Here is a 20,001-nt window from a genome sequence, read left to right on the forward strand (position 1 = left end):
GCCTGAGGAGGCAATGTTTTTGTTTGGTTAGTTCAAAGTAGCTGAATGCACTTTAGATTGGCAAGACTTTGCAAATGGTGAATTCTCACCATCTCTGCTGTGCAATTTATAGCTGAGGCCAAGTGGAGCACTGGCATTTACTAGCAGGAAGGAAATGTGGGCTCATCATCATACAAGATATCTCTCTGCATTAACCAAAAAAAGTGTGCAAATCTGAGGTCTGAAATTTTGCAATATCTTTTAATAGCCAAACTACTTGACCACACATGCATTTTAGATGTGGAGTTCCAAAGATATAGAAGAAATAAGAGAGTTGATGTTTTATATCAAAACTTGTCATAAAACTCAAGGAATAATGCAATTATCAGAGCATGCCTGAGTGCCAACCTTACCAATTTGTACTGGAATCCCTAGGATTAGTTTTCTGGATATTGCTGTGATCAATTCAAGAGCACATTTGTAGAGGAATGAAATAAAAATTGAGATATGTTCTGCTTTCTTTGAAAACTTCTACCAACTAAAGGTTTTGGGGAGAAGAAAGGATGAATGTTGACCGATCAGGTCAATTGAAGGTGAAAGGTCAAGTGATGAAACCTCAAGAGTTCACAACCTGAATGTATTGGTTCTTTGATGGCAAATACTAGTAATAGTTCATACTGGAGCTAAAAATGGAGAAGTGTGCTTTCGTTTCATTTTAATCCTCATCTTCCTGACTCCCTCCCCACCACACACTATCTCCCAAATAGTTATCTACCATCATATCAGAATTTTCCCTGGAGGGAACAAATTAAGTGGCTGTTAAAATCGGTTCTTGTATGTAATTAATTATCCCTAATATTTAGGTTATTAACACGCAACATTAGTATGGGCTATCTTCATTAGAATCCAGTACACCAGTGGCCCTGCTTGTTACACGCGGTCAGCGGGGCAGTCGCGGCAAAGATGGCACCACACCTCCTTCTCTTCTGGTCCAGAACGGAAGTTGGCATACATGCTCACATCAGCATGACGCAAGCTGCGGAGAGGATGCGCGGTCCTACTGGCAGCCTAATAAGCAAGCGTGCGAAGTTTAAATAAACAATCTGTTGTGATGCAAGCCAGCAGCCTGTGTCTCCAGTCTGTTCACTCGCCTTCCCTCACAACGCATTACAATAGCAAATTTGGTCGGCAGCTTAACGGTCAAATGTATAATGTAGAATTTATGAATTAAAAAATCAAGCTATGAACTGGCATGTTACAGAGATTTGTTGATCTTTGACCAGAAGTTAATGTGTTGTCTAGGAAAGCAAGGCTTGTTTTGTTATTTTTGCCACCATGAAGAATATTGTACTAATTATTAAAATATATAACATTTAATTAAACTAGCTCGTTGGCCTACCATGAACATTTAATGTTATTTTTTTTACCCCTTGGAGGATGGAAAAAAACAAAACTGTACATAAGAACTTAATCATGGAGTTTTACAACAGTGATATGCAATCCTTATATAATTATATATTGGGTATTAAGGATCAACTGAGTGAGTGAATCTGAATTTGTTTGATGGAAGGAATCATTCTTGCTGAAATTAGTACTGACTCCAAATAATTGACTTTCCAACAAAGAAATAAAATCAATAATATATTCACAGGATTTGAATTTGAACCTGAGAATACACCAGTCAGTAGACCTATATAAAAAAAACACCAGCTTCTAATTGAATTGTATTTTTTTGAGGAAATTGATATTTCTGTGTTGTACATCTTACTCTGATAGAACTGTTCATTCCAATTTTTTGTGGTGCTTGTTTAGGGCATGTATTTATTGCAGAATGAAAACATACATTTACAGCTGTATTCTAAACTCCCATTGCCTCCAGGTGTTTGATGTAAAGACTTGTATGCAATTTTCAATAAAGCGGCCAAACCTTCCATCAACTGAGACTCATCCTGAGGAGAACATGTACAAGCGGTTGGACGTCACTATTTGGCTAAACCACCTGAATGAAATTGGCCAGGTGGAAGAGGAGTACAAACTCCGCAAGGTTTGTGATCAGCTTAATAATTAACTGACTAGTTGGCAAGCAGATATGATGCATTAAAGATATCCTGCAAAGTTTTCATGTGACATTAACTTGGTTGTCAGCAATGAAGCTTATTTCACGCAGGAAAGGAGGAGAGAAAGTCCTAGCTATCTATTCCTTTCTCGGAAGTCATCTCAGTGGAAACACGAGCAATGGTTTGGATTTAATTTCTTCTGGGGAATTTTAAAAGAATGATGGTTAAATGGAGATGAGTTTTCACCTGGTTAGCTACAGGGAGAAGCAGTTTCATGCTCAATTAGTCTTTTTTCAGATTGGTTTGTAATATTACTATAGACATCTCAACAAGGTAAATTCAATACTTAACAATCATGCCACAAGAAAGAAAAAAATATCTAGATATTGTTAAATAGCTGCTAGAAGCCTCTTCATATAATATTTAGTGTTTTTTTTTCCCCTCCTTTATTTATTTCCTGATTTTATCCCTTGCTGGCCCTACTTCTTCCCCCACTCTTTTCCTGCCCCAAGGGACCCTCCCTCCCACTTTCTTCTGTCCCTATTTTTTTGCGATGAGAGAGGAAAAATTATAATCCAAGTGACCAGGGAAGAAAAAAGTCCTCTGAAGTGAGGATGAGAAATGGAGCTCCACTGAATTTAAAGGGACTACCTGAGCTGGGGCCTTAGTGAGTTTCAAGGGAATACCTGAGATGGGGCTCTGGTTAGTTAAGGATGAAAGATTGGTGAGTTGTTGTTCATTGGGACTTGAATTGATTTTGTGTGCACTCACTGGTAACTAATATGTAAGATCACCAGGAACATTGGAAGGTGAATGTTATGTTGCCCTTGATTGTTAGAGCATTTGAAGATGTGAATATCGAAGTCTCCGTACAATCATCTGGGACTGAGGTGAAATATTCTTTACTAGTTTTGTCTTTTTAACTAAAAGGGGGATTTTTTTTTAAAAGGAGTGCAGTAAAGATGGTAGCATTATCTCCAAATTTAACAAAGGAGTTGGAATAGTATTTGGCTACACAATTATGGGTGTGCAAGAGTATAGTAGGAGATTAAGTACCCAGCTTTACAGGCCCCAGTGTTGATTATGATTGTGGAGGAGGTGCTTTTACCAATGCTCACTTCTTGAGATCTGCAGGACAGGAACTTTAGGATCTGGTTACTGAGGCCAAGGTCTTGGAATTTATTTGACGGTATTGTGCTGAAGGCAGAGCTGTAGTCCATTAGCTGTCATCAAGTCTGACCTCGTTTTCCAGATGCTCCACAACTGAGTGCAAAGATTAAGTGGTAGTGTCTGCTGTACCTGATGCAGCGGAAAAGAGTGGGTCAAGACAGGCTGGGAAGCTGGAGTTAATATGAACCGCAGCCAGCCTCGAGAAACACCATTCTGATGGACATCAGAGCCTTTTTGAAGTTGTAATATAGGTCTTTTATTAGGTTTTCCTTCAGCACTAGATTGATAGTGGACTGCCAGCAACAGGGAGAGAATGAAGCTGTCTGAGAATACTCCTGCCAGTCTCTTCTCATTCTTCCAACCAATACGCTGCACTTTGAGTTTCCCAAATTTCATTTGCTACCCATTACACTTCCATGTCCATGAATCCATCGTCTCTTATCATCCTATACACAGGATGAATTTGCTATACTTGCAAATTTAAAATTTGTCCTGCACGCCTGGTCCAAATCATTTACGCATATTGAGAAGAGCAGTGGTCCTGGAGCACTGATTTTTTTTGCATGGAACGCCTATGTGAACTTGCCTGCAATCTGATAAACAACTTTCCACTACCATTCTCTGTGTTTTGTCAATTTTCTAGTCACAGTGTTAAAGCCGCTTTTCTTCTGTGGGCTTCGATTTTGATGACCATTTGATTATGCGCTCACTTTTGTAAGTACACATCAGCTACGTTTCCCTCACCAACAATTGTTTCTGTTCCTTGGTTTATAAAAAAAATTATCCATTTAGACACAATTTGACTTTTAACAAATCCAGCAGGAAATCTCTACTCAGCCACATTCATTAAGTAATTGCTAATTCTTTCCCTTTTATTCGAACTATGGAACGCTACAGCACAGAAAACAGGCTAATCAGTGCCTGTAGTCTGTACTGACCATCATCTCCCTAGTCCCACTGACCTGCTCTCATTCCATAAGGCTCTCATTCCATAACCCTCCAGGCCTCTTCCATCCATGTACCTATCCAATTTATTCTTAAAACACACAATTGAGCCCGCATTCACCACATCAGATGGCAGCTCATTCCACACTCCCACCTCTTTCAGTGTGAAGAACTTCCCCCTCAACCTTTCCCCCTTCAGCTTAAAAATATAACCTCTCGTATTTATCTCCCCCAGTCTAAGTGGGAAAAATTCACATCCACTCTGTCTATACCTCTCATAATCTTGTAACTCTCCATCAAATCTCCCCTCATTCTTTGCTCCAAAGAATAAAGTCCTAAACTGTTTAATCTTTCCCTGTAACTCAACTCCTGAAGATCCGGCAACATCCGAGTAAATCTTCTCTGCAGAATTTCAAGAACTTTTCCCATCTCTGAAGTTACACTGACTGCTCTGTGGTAATGAATTTATCTCTTTCTTTTGTACAGGGGAGTAACATTTTCAATGTTGCAATCCTCGAGCACCACAACTGAATGTAAATATTTGATAGATTACAGTTAGAGCCCACTACACTTTGAAATGTAGGTGATATCCTATTTGGAAATGAGGGGATTCCTGAAATGTTTTTTTCTACTAGGCTTTTTTTTTGTTAAAATATCTCATTTGGGCTGATGATCAGATACTATTTATTGTCATGTAATAAAGCAGAAATATAACATTACATGCAATTACCTTTATTTAGTTTGCCATGAGGCAGACAAAAATTCTCCATTAGCATTGCCTGGTGCCCCTTACAATCAGAAAAAGAAGAGTTCCACCCTTTTCTCTCCTCCCCACCCACCGAGTCACCAAATATTTGTGGATTCACCTCCAGCTCTCTTGCAGCTCTGTAGCCATGCAAAACTCCAACTCACTGCAAACCATCAGCAAATTGAGCCCAGATCCAAACCTCCAACGTGTGGAGAGCACTGATGATGCTATCGCCTTGTCCCTCCACACCGTCCTGCCCCAGCAAGAAAACGAAGCCTCGCACGTCAGCCTGCTCTTCGTTGACTTCAGCTTGGTGTTTAACATGATCATACCCCAGAGATTTGAAGAGAAGACGGCATCACTGGGACTCAAAGCCACACACTCGAACTGGACTTCCTAACGGAAAGACCCCAGTGTGCCTCGGTTGTCAGCAGAACCTCGAGCACCATCACACCTCAGGGCTGTGTGCTCAGCCCGCTCTTGTTCATGCTACTGTTAAAATCAAATATAAAGAAGTGTATGACAGCTATGACGAGTACAGCACCACTTTCTTAGCTTTGTTATATGAGAAGACCTGCTATCGCCTACAACAGGATCCTTCTGCAAGGAAGCCCATATGCAAGTGGGAACAAGCCTTTTCATATGGTTTAACTTCCCACTCTGCAGCCTGATCGTGACTATTCACATGAACTATAATCTGCAGACTTCAGCACCACATTTAGCATGAGTTTCAAGAACAGCCTAGGTTCTCGTGTCTTGCAGCTGTGTTTCTAAAAGTAAAGAATACAGACTAGTATTTTCCCATTTAAAAATATTCTTCTGAAGCCTTTTGCCTGCTGAAATTTATAGAAAGGAAAGCAAATCTACACAATCTGTGCTATAATCTATCACTACTGACCCACAACTGCAACTCGAGATCCAGCTTCATCAGGATTGCAGATGATACAACAGTCAATGAGTTGCATTGCAGAGAGGAGGTGGAATATCTTGTGAAATAATGCGAGAATAACAACCTGACTCTCAATGTGGATAAGACAAAGAAGATGATTGTGGAATTCAGGAGGACCAGGGTTGACCACCCTCCACTACACATTGATAGCTTGGTTGTGGCAGCGCTTCCACTGGTGCAAATTCCCGCAGAGTGGGGAGCGGAGACACAGAGCTCCCGCGGTGTCCAGCTGCCCAGTTCGCCAGCTGTCAGTTTCATCCAGGCTTTGAATGGCCGTTAAAGGAGCCAACAGTAGTTTTATTAAAAATCCCACAACCACGGGGTCTGTACCCAAGATGGTGGTGCCTGTGATTGGCAGCAGCTACAAGGGGTTGAAGACTCCAGGGAAGTGGAGGACATGCGCAAGGTGCCAGAAAATGGGGAGACCACCCCCACCTGAGAAGGGGAAGCAGAGGAGACGACCGTGAGATGGTGACCGTGATGGACCAGTGAGCATATTCTGCGGTTGAAGGTTTACAGAGGCAGTGGGCTGCTGGTGACTTGAGGCAAAGAGCCTACAGAGGCTGTGGGCTGCTGGATACTGTGGTCAAGGGACTAGTACCAGGCTATGGACTAGTTCAAAACTGCCTGAAGGGGTACCAAGTATCAGAACCAGGATGTGAGAGAGTGCCGAGGATGTTGAAGAGTTCCTAATGATATCATAGGTTCGAAAACGGGTTGCTATTGGTTTGGACTGGACTCTGTGTGGCTGCTGGAGCGCTGGATGTGAATCCATGGACACTCTGACTCTGGGGGGGGGGGGGTGTGGGGGAGGTCTCTTTCTCTGACTGAAAGAGGTGCTTCAGGCAACTTCTGCCTTACAGCAGGCAAAATCAATTTCATGTAATATGACATTGTCTTTATTACATGACAATAAATTGAATCTTGTGTAGAGAGCATTTTATATGAAAAAAAAAAGTGACCTCTCGTGGATACAAAACATCACCGGAAGGAAGGTGCAACAACAGCTGCTCTTCCTGAGAAGACTGATGCAAAAAAGGCTACCGGCCACCATCCTGTCAACTTTCTACAGGAATTCTATCAAGAGCATCCTGGCTGGCTGCATCAGAGTGCAGTACAGTTGCTGTAGTGCACTGGATCAGAGATTAATTCCCAGGATCAAAAGAATGGCCGAGAGGATCACTGGGTTCTCCCTCCACCCCACCCCATCAATGGGAGTTAATTGGATCATTAACTTAAGGAGGGATTGCAAAATCAATGAGGACCCCCTACCACCCCTCACAAAGCATCTTTCGGATACTCCTGTTGGGAAAGAGATACAGGAGTATCAGAGCAAGAACCACCAGGCTTTGTCCCATGGGCAGTGAGACTGTTGAACAACTGCTAATGCAAATTCTCTGTGACTCAGCTACATATTTAATAATAATATTTACTTATTTTAATGTTTGTGTATAAGTACTGTGCATAATTATTTTTTCTCTGTATGTGTGTTATGTCCATATGTATGTTTGCAGAGTTTTACACCAAGGACTGGAGAACGCTGTTTTGTTGGGTTGTACTTCTACAACCAGGTGATTAATAAATTTAAACTTCAGCATCCAGGGCCCTTCAGGAGCCACTTGTGGCCTCAGCACTCCTTTGAATCCTGGTTCCGACACCTGGTTCTCTTGAGTCAGTTGCCTGCAGCCTGTGTGGGTTCCTCGCCTGCACTGCCAACAGCTTGCTGCCTCTGTGTGTCCTTCAGCCATAGAGCCTCTTGCTGGTCCATCACTGTGGTCACAGTCCTTGGGGTCCTCTTCTCTGCTTCTCCTCAATGGAGTGGGGGTGAGTTCTAATTACTGGGTGCCCTGCTGCTCCCCTGGAGTCTTAACCCCTTGTAGCCGCTGCCAAACAGGCACTGCCATCTTGGGCCCAGACCTCATGACTGCAGGACTTTAAATAAAACACTGTCAGCTCCTTTAGCAGGCCATTTTAAGCCTGTAGGAGCCACCAGCAGTAGAACTGGGCAGTAGGAACACACGGGGGAAAACGGTGTGTTTCTGCTCTCCCCAGGTCCACACCAGCAAAGGTGCTGCCATTGTTTTCCCCAATGTTCCTGAAAAATAAATTTCATTTTTAATGTAAAATCTAAACAAAATAGTCAGTTGGGGAATAACGTGTTCAGCACATTGTGTCCATGATTTAGAAAAAAATTGAATCCAAGCCACGAGTTGTATTTCTTCAGGCAGCTAACTGCTTTATTATTGGATACAGTACTGAATGAGGTGCCTTGTCAAAAGGAAGCATGAAAATTTGGCTGTGTCTGGTATCACAATCTAGCTCCAGCATATCATACCAGCTGGCCACAGATGAGGATTGGCAGGGAGACCATGAAAAAATCTGCAGTTTCCTACCCATCCTCTCACCCTGGGTCTGCTAAAGAGAATATTAAGTAGTTAAGGATTTTTTCAAAGGAGAAAAAAAATGTACATTTTAAAAAAATATATGTATCAGCATTAATTTATTTTACTCTGTGCCATTTGGCTTCCTCTTGTCTTTTGAGTGACTCACCCAGTCAGGGAATATGTTCCTTCAGAACCATTCATCTGTAATTGCACCTTTTAATGCCAGTTTTATTGCAGTGAGGTTAGCATAAATCTACACCTGAAAATTGGCAGCAGGAAGATTCTTTATCTTAGCATTTATACAGGATAAGATTCCGAATGCACAAGAACTTTTGTCAGCTCTTTTTGTCGTTTTGTTATTGCAATTTCTGGTGTCCATAGTTAATGTCAGATTTGCCTATGCAATGCCTCCATACTGTGGTCGCACTGCTATTATGAGAGCAGCATGTCTTCTATCCTGCTGTTCAGCAGAATAGCTTCTGGTCGTTATGCTACACCTCTCTGCTTTCTAGTTGCTATTACCTTGGGTTCCTTGTCACACTGAACCAGTGACCACTCAGGCAGAGAGAATAAAATACATTTTGGAAAGTCGATTATCATTCTGAGATCTGTTGTACTGATTATTTATTTATTTATTCATGTAGCCCATTTTGGGGCAGGTAGTATGTGTATACCATGTATTTATAACCGTTAGATTCTGAAATGTATGATTTTTAAAAAAAATATATCTGTTTATGTTCTGAACCTCATCTTTGTTTTAATTATTTATATTTGGTTTTATTGAATGGATTGCTCTGTTGGAGATGTCTTGCTCGAAGCCGAGTATTTATTCCTTTTGGTGTCGTGGTCCCTGCACAGCTTCATTGGCGTGTGAACCTCATGATGCTGATTGAGATTTGGGAAGCAGTAAGTTTCCACAGCTAGAGTTAGGGAGAATCTATACAGCAGGGATAAGATTAGTGTTGAACTGCAGGAAATGAGTAGCCTGTGGAGCTTTGACAGCAACGGAGTGATGCACTTGGCACAGCTGAGACCTTAGCCAAGATTAACAGAAAGAAGTGAGCAGTATTGTTGTATGTCCCTTTTCTGAAGATGACAATACAGTATGAAATTTTTTTCTTACAGGCATAACATGTATTTTTAAATATTCCCACAGATCCCCTATTGCTTCTGTGATGGGGAAGGGGTGATTAATAAACAAGAAAGTGTGCCTCAGAGGGAAATTGATTTGGCTGTTACATTTATTTAATTAAATCTGCTTCACTTTGAGGTTATTGCAAAAGTAGCAAAGTTCAATAAAATGAAGGATGTAATCTACCTTTTCATCTTTGCATTGACTGATAGCACTGGACAACAAATTTTTTCAACAGGTTGGCTTCCTGAAAAATATATTGGGGATTATGATAGACCAAGCTGAACACATAATTTCTGATTTGCTGTATCATGTAGGAAGTTGAGGAAACGGTAAATGAACTTTTATTGTATTTATCCTGTTTAATTGCATAATGATGCTGACATATTGCATTAGTTCAACTGACCTAAAAATGTTTTGCCCCGGATTTCTATGTGTACTCTTGTGCCAGTGTCCATCAATGGTGGGCCAGCATTGGATTGCAGTTGTCCTGATATTGCTTATCAATGGTCACAATGTCCTAGTGAAACTTTTCACCACGTTCATCACGACCCCAAGATGAGCAGGATAGAAGTTCAAATGCAGAAAATGAATTTTCAATGACATGTTGTTCTTCAGGGTTTTGTCTGCTGAAGAAGAGTTAAAACATGTCGGGAAATCACAAAAATAGGTTACATCTAAACAATCGTACATGATAGGAATTTTTAAAGGTGATTTTCGTGATCAGCAGCCCAAAATCCATCCAAAAAGTTCAGGAAGCAAAATCTTTGTTGTCCAGTGTAATCTTTGTTGTGCTTGACCATCTTGTGAACCTTCAGCATCCGATACTGTATGATCAATACTGAATAAGAATGCATTCATCAATTTCCATTTTTAATAATTCAAGGGGTGTGGGCTTCACAGCCTGAGCCAGCATTTAATTGCCCCTCCTCATCTGTACTTGAGAAAGTGGTAGTGAGCTACCTTCTTGAATTACTGCTGTCCTAGAGGTGTAGGTTGAATACACAAAAAATCAGTAATTCTCTCTACCAGTATTCTTCATATTTCTTAATTTTATTCTTGAGTTCCCAATTTCTCATTTCCAAGCCATCTTCCTCAATTATCCAAAAATGTGGTTTCACATTTATGCTGCTAATGTGTAACATTACCATTCCTGTCTTTCTTAATAAACTATCTCTAAATTGTTTGTGCAGCATTCATGCTGAAAGGGTAGAAATAAAAAGACCAAAACCATTGCCTTGGGTCCTAGTCATAAGTTATATTTCCTTGCTACTGAATTGAACCCTCAGATAAATATTGAAACTCATCGAAACCATTCACAATCTTGAGTTCAATTTAATACTTTACCCACTTCAATTTGTCTACGGTCACAACGGGGCTTGCTGGCAATCCACTCTGTTACATCACCTTGACTAGAGGAGACCTGCATCAGGCTATTGTTCATTGACTACAGCCTGGCGTTCAACACCATTATACCAGCAAAATCTGTGACCAAACTAAAGGATATGGAACACTCTTCGTTGCTCTGCAACTGAATCCTCAACTTTCTCATCAGCTGACTCCAAATCAATGCAAGTCGGCTACATCACCTCCATCACGCTGACCGTCAATATGGACACCTCAAAGTTGTGTGCTTAGTCCTCAACTCTCCTCCCTGTACTCTCATTACTGCATGGCCAAGTTCTCTTCCAAATCTATCCAATTTACTTATGACAACACCAACGTTGGCTAAATAACTGGAAATTATGTCAGCATGGAAATTGATGTCACCAAGATCAGAGAGCTTATTGTTGACCTTAGAAGAGGCTGAGGGACCATGCACTTGTCTTTGTTGATGGGATGGTGGTGGAAAGGGTTAGAAACTTCAAGTTCCTGGGAGTCCATATTTCAGAGGATATCTGGAGCCAGCACATCTGGAGAACTCTGAACAAGATACACCAATGCCTCTACTTTCCAGAGTTGGAAGAGATTCAGCATAGTTTTGGTCTTTGAATACCCTAGCAAACCTCTGCGGAAAGTGTACCGCCTCGTTGCGTCACAGCCTGGTTTGTGAATTTACCCTGGAATGCAGCAGGTTCCAGAAGGTGATAAACAGCCAGGTCCATCAAAGGCTCTGTTTGCATCTATTCAATGTTGAGGCTCTGTCTCAAGAAGGCAGACAATATCATAAAGTGTCCCCATCACTCTAGTTGCAACCTCTTCTCACTTCTGGCAGAACTTGAAGAAGCCTTAAGACCAGTACCACTAATTAACACAGTTTCTTTCCAACAGCCAACAGGCATTTGAACATTCCCTTGTTACACTAATCAGGGAATGCTTGGACACCACTAAAGGACTCTCTGCACTTTTGCAAAGTTGCTATTTTTGCACAAAGAGAACTGAATATTTATTATTGAACCTTTTTTTGTATTTATGGTCTCTGTTTAATTCAATTCAGCATATTACTGTAGTTTTTACGCTAAGTATCTGCTCAGCAGCAGCAAGTAAATAAGCTCATTATCATACCTTGTTTCTGTATCTTCACTAAATCCACCTCTTTTAAAGTCGAGCATCTACTCTTCTGCTTCATCTAATCAGCTAATAAAAAAAATTTATCCATGCCTTTATTCCAATAAATCTTTGACAGTTTCTGTGTGCTTTTATCTGGTTTTCTTCATTCCCCAAACTTGCTATCCAAAACTCTGTCACCTGTGTCATATCTTGTACTGTTCACCCATCACCCTTGGACTGACTGACCCTTCTTGGTTCCTAGTTAAGTGGAACCTCTTTTTGTTTCTTTAAAAAATCTGATTTTTTAAAAAATCATTCTAATCCTCTTGTGCAGCCTTGTAGTCACCTAGTTGTGCAGCAATGAAGGTTGACGTCATGGTGGTCCACCTTGAATCCTTGCTGACAAAAAAATGTAAACATCTGTGATTTATGGCACCAACTTTCTCAACTACCCTTCAAAGGACACTGTGACCTCAGAAATCAATCCAGTACATCTACACTGCACTGACTCCAAAGCCTATAAATACTTCTGAACGTAGGCAAAATTTGCATACTATTACTAAAAATGAAATTCTGCTTGCCAGGGAATTTGAGTCATCTTGGCATTGCAGATTGGAATCCTTTACGTTTGATAAACTCATTCTTGAAAAATTCCTCCAGATATTATGTTTTAATTATGGGACATTATTGTCATATACTTAGAAGAAATATTTTGTCTCATGAACTGCAGAGGTTTTCAGACTAATTGATTTTGTTAACAGCAAGAACTGAATCTAGGCCCTGTACAAAAATAATCTGAGTTGCATGTCAGTTTCAGATTTATTGTCCGAGTGCATGCATGACATCACATTACAACCTGGAGATTCCTTTTCCTGTGAATGAGGTAGAATTACCACTTATTGGTAGTGCAAAAAAAACTGTACACAATGTTCACATGTAAACAAATAATGTAAACAAACTGTCCAGAGTTTTTTTTTCCTAAGGAAAAAAAACTCAATAAAGTGCATAAGAGTCCTAAATGAGTCCCGGATTGAGTTTGCTGTTGAGGGGTGTGATGTTGGAGGGGTAGAAGCTGATTCTGAACCTGGTGGTGCGAGTCTTGTAGCACCTCTACCTCTACCTCTTTCCTGATGGCAGTGAGAACAGAGTGTATGCTGAATAGAACAGTCTTTGTCTATTAATGATAGCAGTGAACTTCCTGGATGGAGTACATGCCTACAACTTTCAACACAAGAAGCCTTGATTTTCTTTGTTTTAATTAAAATCATTTTTGGTAAATAAAAATCGTCACAGATTTGGCGAGGAGTCATGAGGTTTACTTTTGTTTTGATAGGCAATATTTTTTGGTGGTATTGACCCTACAATCCGTGGAGAGGTCTGGCCATTTCTGTTACAGTTTTACAGCTGTGAATCAACGTCAGAAGAACGGGAGGTTCTGCGAATCCAGAAACGTATGGAATATGAAGAACTTGGGCAAAAGAGGTAATATTTCAGAGCACAGGAATTCTTTGTTGTTCTCCCCTTGCTTGAAATTTAGCTGCGATTTCCCGATGTAATATAAATTTAATTCTGTGATTGGTAAGAAATATTGAGTAAAGACTGGAAAGTGAAGTAATTATGTTCGTCAGAAAAGCAAGAGCACAAGAGACATGATAAAGTTTTATAAATTGCTGGTCATCCCCTGGTTAAAATAAACAGCTTCAGTTTTTCTGGACGCTTATTTTCGTGTCCAAAAACAAACATACAAAAATCATCCTATTGTAATGAATATCCATCAAAAGCACCTGACAGATGAGAGCAATTCTGCTAAATGTGGAGACAGAGAGGAAAGTAGTTCTACTGTTCATAGGAATGAATATATGAACATCCGTAGGATCTTTAAATTTAATAATATGAGCATAATATGTTGGGATGTTTGTAAATCCGTGCTTGTAACTCAGGGACTGCCTGTGCGGGGGTTGGCTATATCTGGAGCCTTGTGCTTTATTCCCATCCCCTCATTTTATGAGAGATGTGAAAACTTTGGAAAGGGTTAAAAAGAATGTTGCCAGATTGATTCCAGGGATGGGTCAGTTGTGTAGACAATCAAGGAAAACTGGAGTGGTGCAAGGTAAAAGAGTTCTTGGAAGAGAGGAGATTGACAAGGGATCTAATGGGAATGTTTAAAATCATAAAAGATCTAGAAATAGTTGATGGATGGAAACTTTCATTGTAAATATTACATATTGATTGAGAAGAGGAACAAAAATGATGCAACTATTTTTTTAATACAAGAATTTTATTTTAACACAGGAAATGATTGGGGGTTTGTGCATGACAGGGAGAGTAGTGAAAGTAGATTAAATTGTAGCCTTCAAAGGAAAGCTGTATGAATATTGGAAAGGAAAGAATTTGCATTGTTGTCAGGAGAGAATCGAAAAAAATGGATGGTCCAGACCTGATGAGAAACAAAAAGCTAAATTAGTAAAAAGAGTCAAGCAATAATTAAAAAAAAAATACAATTGGAATGAAGAATACCAAGGGATTGGACACTATTATGTGTGCATTACTAATGATCAAATAACAGAAATTAATGGGGGGTAGGCAAATTCCTGAAATCAGTTTTTATATTAAAAAATCATTACTAATGGGGACTTCAATCTCAAGCCAGGTACAAGTTGAATGCAGGCCTCTGAACAATAATTATATTATTGGACAATACAAGTCAAGAGTTTAATAGAGGTACCTTTAGAAGAAGCTGCAAATATTGTGGGTGACTTTAATTTTCATATATTGGACAAATCAAGTTAGCAAAAGATAACTTTCAAGACAAGTTCATGGACAGTAGTCAGTACAGAGTTTCAGAATAACATTGAAGAACCAACGAGGGAATGACCGATTTAACTTTGGTAACAGATTCTTTTGCAGCTGGAAAATGGATTGATGAGTTAATGATTGAAATTGAGATGTAAATTATTCCATCTTTTGTAGATTGTCGATGACTCCTGAAGAGCAAGAAGAATTTTGGCGAAAAGTTCAGTTTACTGTTGATAAAGACGTGGTTAGAACTGATCGATCCAAGCAATTCTTCAAAGGGGAAAACAACCCCAATGTGGAATTAATGAGGTAAATGCAACATGGATAGTTTTTAAAGGCAAGAGAAAAATGGCATTTTCACAACTCCAAAAGAAGCAATGTGGTATTTTCTTAAACTTAAAATTACCTGGTGAGCAAAACTGTGAATTTTACAGATTGGTAACTTTTAGCTTGACGATTTTCATGCAAGAAAGTATCATATTGTAGCGGCAGGCTTGGAGGGAGTGGACAGAACCAGCACAAACAGCTCCTGTCTTTTGACAGCTAGACACAACAGTTTCCTATCTACAGGCAACTAGCCACTACAGCCACAAGGCCCATAGTGACTCAGCAGCACCCATAGGTCTACTGAGAAGCCCTGGCCTACTCAATGTAGCTACATCATGAGTTCATTAGTACTTCAGATGTCATGACCCCATGTCACATGTTGTATGTCTATATTAAGCCTGATAACACTAATAAACACTCTTCACTTTGCTGGCTGACAACTTCGGGTGCGGTCTAAATTTTCATTTGATGTCATTTAAGTTACTGTAGTGTTCACTCATCTAATATTGACTGCATTTCATAGCAAATTCAAATTTAGTATGTTGCAATGTTTCTGGTTTTAAAAAAAAAGAATGTCAGTCTTTTTTTAAAAATCTCTGATGGTGAGGGACCTGCCCAACCAGTAGATCTTTGATCCTAAATCTTTCCTCTCCAAAATTACCCAGTAAACTGTTAATGGAAAGTACAACAGTTCTTCATGCATTTCTCACCCCCCCACCCCCAATTTTCTCCAGTCCATTCGTGTAAGTCAAAAAAGGAAGACTACCTCAGTGCCATAACAGTTTCCCTGTCTGGCAAAGTTCTTTTAAATAAACTTTAAATATACCAGAATTCCATGTTCTTTTCATTGAATAAAAATAATCTAAACTCCTGAAAAATAACACGTCTACTAAATTGAATCTCTTCACAGGAGAATTTTGCTGAACTATGCATTTTATAGCCCTGAGGTAGGGTACTCACAGGGAATGTCAGATCTGGTGGCTCCAATCTTGTCGGAAGTCAGGGATGAATCAGACACATTTTGGTGTTTTGTTGGACTAATGCAGAATACAATTTTTATCAGCTCACCACGGGATGATGATATGGAAAAACAGTTGGTAAGTAATGAATCAGATGGGAAAAGTGTTTGGACTAACATTGAAAATGATTAGTGAAGCTTTTGGAATGACCCATCAAATTCTGGTTAAACAGATCTTTATTTACAATGTAATTAAGTGCTGCCTCAAAGATCCTTTACAGTGCAGGGTGGTTGGAAATGAGTAATATTTCAGTAAATATGTTTTTATAAATATTTAGAAACTGCAATTTTGAGCATCTTTCATAATTTTCAATGAACTTGTAGCTGGTTTTGGCTATTTGCAGTCAGCATAAATTGAACAGTTAAATGGACATAGTCATTGAAATTTGACATTGTATATTTACACCAGTAGTTTGAAAACTATCTCATTGATGAGAAAGAAATTTTCTCCGCGTGCAACTTTTCCATTAAAGACATCAGGGCTGTGAATCCTCTGTGCCATGTAAAAGGATCTAACTAAGAACACTAATTAATAGACCAGCTGCATTTTGCATGTAAATGGAGCAGCCATCTTAGGAGATGTACAAGATGCATCTTTTTTTATTAATTAATTTTCCTTAAGTTGTATACTCTTTGTTAAATTTTAAATTTCGGCATACTGCACAGTGACAGGCCCTTTCAGCCCACAAGCACATGCCGTCCAATTACAGCCACTTGCTCTTCAATCTCCAATACGTTTTAAAGGATGGGAGGAAACTGGGGCTCCTGGGGAGTACGTATAAACTTACAGACAGCATGGGATTCAATCGCTGGAGCTGTAACAGCGTTGCGCTAACTGCCTCATTAACCAGGCCGCCGCCTTAATCTACAAATTATTTTAAATTTGTTTTTTAAGAATATTATGCATTTTCATATATATGTATTTAGCTTTTCTAAATGAATATAGTTGCCACATGTGCTTTTTTTTAAAGCTTTACTTAAGAGAATTACTGAGATTGATGCACCCCCGTTTTTATCACCACTTGGTGTCCTTGGGTGAGGATGGGCTCCAGATGCTGTTCTGCCATCGGTGGATTCTTCTCTGCTTTAAGCGCGAGTTTCCTGAAGCAGAGGCACTTCGTATTTGGGAGGCATGCTGGGCTCATTATCAGGTTAGGATTTACTCTTTTAGGCGCATGTCTGTTAAATCTGAAATATGTTATTTACAACTATTTAAGTTCTCGTAAACCCAAGCCACCAAATCCCTTCATTCTTTCAGCATTGGGTGTGATGGTGATTGCTATTGCACAGCACTTTCTGGACTATGTAGAGTTTGAATGGCAATCCAGAAGTTGCTTTCGTTGATTCCTGACTTGCCCATGGAATAGACATTTCCAGGATTATGCTCGGACCGTTTAAGGTCAGCAGTGATTCTCACAAAGATGCAGCCAACCAATTTTAATCCAAAGGCACCATCTCAAACTGGCTTGCATTCAATTCCATCTGCTTATTTTCTTTTCCATTTCAATATTTTATTGGTGATTTGCACAGACCCCAAGATGGAACAGGAGAAAGAAGTTTGGAGTTAAATCCTCATTTCATCCTGTGCTTCCTTGTGAAATCTACCTACTCAAGTTTCTTTTTGGCGTTGAAACAGCATTGCCAGAAATACTGCTTCACAGTCATTGCGGTTGCTCATTGTGCAATAGGACCTCGTCCTGTAGCAGATGTCTAGGCTATGCTGTTGGAATGATTGAATCTTTTATCAACATGATGCACTGGAGAGCAAGATGGGGTCTTCACTTTAATAAAATCTAGATTAGAAAATGCTTCATAAACATGTGTATATGGAACTTAAGATGGTAAAAGAAATTGTACATTTTCACAAATAATGTTTGATATTAATTGATCTCTATCTGGAGTTGAACTCGTGTTTTGACTTTTAACTTCTGGCTTGTATTTCTCATCAATTCTGAGCTTCACAAATAAGAAATATATTTTTATTGAATTTAAATTCAAATTCTGTACATTTTGAAGACCCTGTTACGTTCCAATCAGCAGTGGACCGACTTGTGTTTCATCGTCATTTTATTATTTAAGTGTCATTCACAAGTAAATAGGTGAAAGTTGTGCAGCATGAAAACAATGGGAAAGAACACTGTTCATGTTGTACCAGCCTTATTGTCACACTTGTTGAAAGCTTTAGACTACCTTTAATTTCAGAGTTGAATGAATTTGAGCTATCTTTAATTTAGTGTATTGTGGCAGGTTGGAGGGAAGAAATATTGCTAGTATTCTATTTACTGATGAGTCAGTGCAGAACAGTACTGATGTTGGCTGTGTTGAATGAGAACATGTATCTACGAATATCATTTGTTTACATATATCTGTGTGTGTGTCTTGCAGACTGACTATTTCCACCTGTTTGTTTGTGTGGCCATTGTTGTAATTTATGGCGATGATGTAATAGAACAACAGTTAGCAACGGACCAGATGCTACTCCACTTTAGCAACCTGGCCATGCATATGAATGGGGAAATTGTCCTAAGGAAGGTAAGAACTGGGGGGAAAAAAATGCTATTGTTATAAATTTTAATCTGATGCATTCAGCAACAAATGCAATAGATCTTAGTTCAACATAACATATTTAAAGTGAAAAAATTCTTTCTAAGGATTACTGTTATTAAGGGATTGATCAAAATTATTGATACAGCAGTATTACTCGTGATGTATTGCTTGTTTGATTTTCTTTATAATATAAATTCTGACAATTACCTCATTTTGTAAAACGACAATGACTTGTTAGTAATGCTATGTACATTGCTTGTAACCAAAATTCACGGAAACCAGTTTAATGATGGAATTGTTAAGTAGCTTTTTCAAGCATTGCAACATTATGATCCCATTTTGTCAAAGTTTAGTGTTGTGTTCCTTTATTATTTGCAGCAATGTTGAATTAGGGCAGGGCTTGCATTTAAAATTGTTCAAAAGCTGAACAAGTATTTTCTTTCTGCTCGTGAGGTACTGCACAGGTTATGATTTTACAATTATACAGTACAATGAAAAAGGTTTGTTATTAGATTGCAGTTATTAGATTTTAGTCAATGCAAGTTCTGTGAACCATCTCTTCGAATGCTTTATCTCATTTTAATATAGTTACAGTATTAGTGACTTGCACATTAAATGGCTGGACCCTGGAGTCTGTGGTGGAAAAAAAGAGATCTTGGGGTGCAAATACAAAAGTGGTAAGACGGGTAGATAGGACGGTGAAAGAGGCTTGCCTATCTTAGGCACTGAGTTCAGGAGATGAGATGTCATGTAACAACAGTACTAGAAGGTGGTGAGGATTCACATGGAGTATTATGTGTGCTTCTGGGAAGGATATCATGAGGGGTTGGAAAGGGTTCAGAAAAGATTTAGGAGAATGTTACCAGGACTGGAGTCCCTGAGTTATAAATATGCACCGGGATTTTTTTTTGCCCTGGAGTGTCAGAGCCTGAGGGGTGACCTTGAGGTTTATAAAATTCACAAGTGGCATAGATAAGATAAATAGTTATAGTCTTTCTCTTAGGGCAAATGAGTCTAAAATTAGAGAGCATAGATTTAATATGAAAGTGTGGTAGGTTTATGGAAATGTGCTGTCAGGGGAAGCTGCAGGGGTGGGGACAGTAATGATATATTGAGACAGGTACATGGATTTTAAAAAAGGTGGGGGGTGTGGGTATGGGCCAAGTGTGACTAGCTCAAGTTAACAACTTGATGGGAATGAGTGAGTTGACTATGACTTAGCTACCCTAAGATCAAAAAAACTGAGCTATCGATGGCTCTCATAATCATATGAACATCTATAAAATTGCCATTCAGCCTCTTTTCATTCCTTGAAGTCCACTCTTCATGGCTGAAAGTAATAAAACATTTAATCTGTCACATCATAATAGTTTGCCTATCGGTATCTAAAGTGGGGTTTTCTTCTGAATCAGAAACGAAAATATTATTTTGGTCACTGAGTAATGGGAACTCTGAGAGA

At 39.4% G+C, this 20,001-nt stretch overlaps 1 protein-coding gene and 1 long non-coding RNA gene across 6 annotated transcripts in view; one reads left to right on the top strand and one right to left on the bottom strand.

Annotated features, from left to right (window-relative positions):
* Positions 1 to 20,001, top strand: part of tbc1d16 (TBC1 domain family, member 16) — a 75,196-nt gene that overhangs the window by 46,941 nt on the left and 8,254 nt on the right. For all 5 annotated transcript variants that reach the window (XM_069930092.1, XM_069930091.1, XM_069930094.1 and 2 more), the window contains 6 exons: positions 1,859 to 2,023; positions 13,188 to 13,336; positions 14,825 to 14,959; positions 15,888 to 16,074; positions 16,967 to 17,146; positions 18,381 to 18,527. In XM_069930092.1, the coding sequence (XP_069786193.1) occupies positions 1,859 to 2,023; positions 13,188 to 13,336; positions 14,825 to 14,959; positions 15,888 to 16,074; positions 16,967 to 17,146; positions 18,381 to 18,527 (963 nt within the window). The remainder of the gene's footprint in view (positions 1 to 1,858; positions 2,024 to 13,187; positions 13,337 to 14,824; positions 14,960 to 15,887; positions 16,075 to 16,966; positions 17,147 to 18,380; positions 18,528 to 20,001) is intronic.
* LOC138759526 (uncharacterized) overlaps positions 1 to 20,001 on the bottom strand; it is a 64,510-nt gene that overhangs the window by 44,131 nt on the left and 378 nt on the right. The gene's annotated exons all lie outside the window — the stretch shown is intronic.

The sequence above is a fragment of the Narcine bancroftii genome, chromosome 3 (genome assembly GCF_036971445.1).
Source record: "Narcine bancroftii isolate sNarBan1 chromosome 3, sNarBan1.hap1, whole genome shotgun sequence".
NCBI lineage: Eukaryota > Metazoa > Chordata > Chondrichthyes > Torpediniformes > Narcinidae > Narcine > Narcine bancroftii.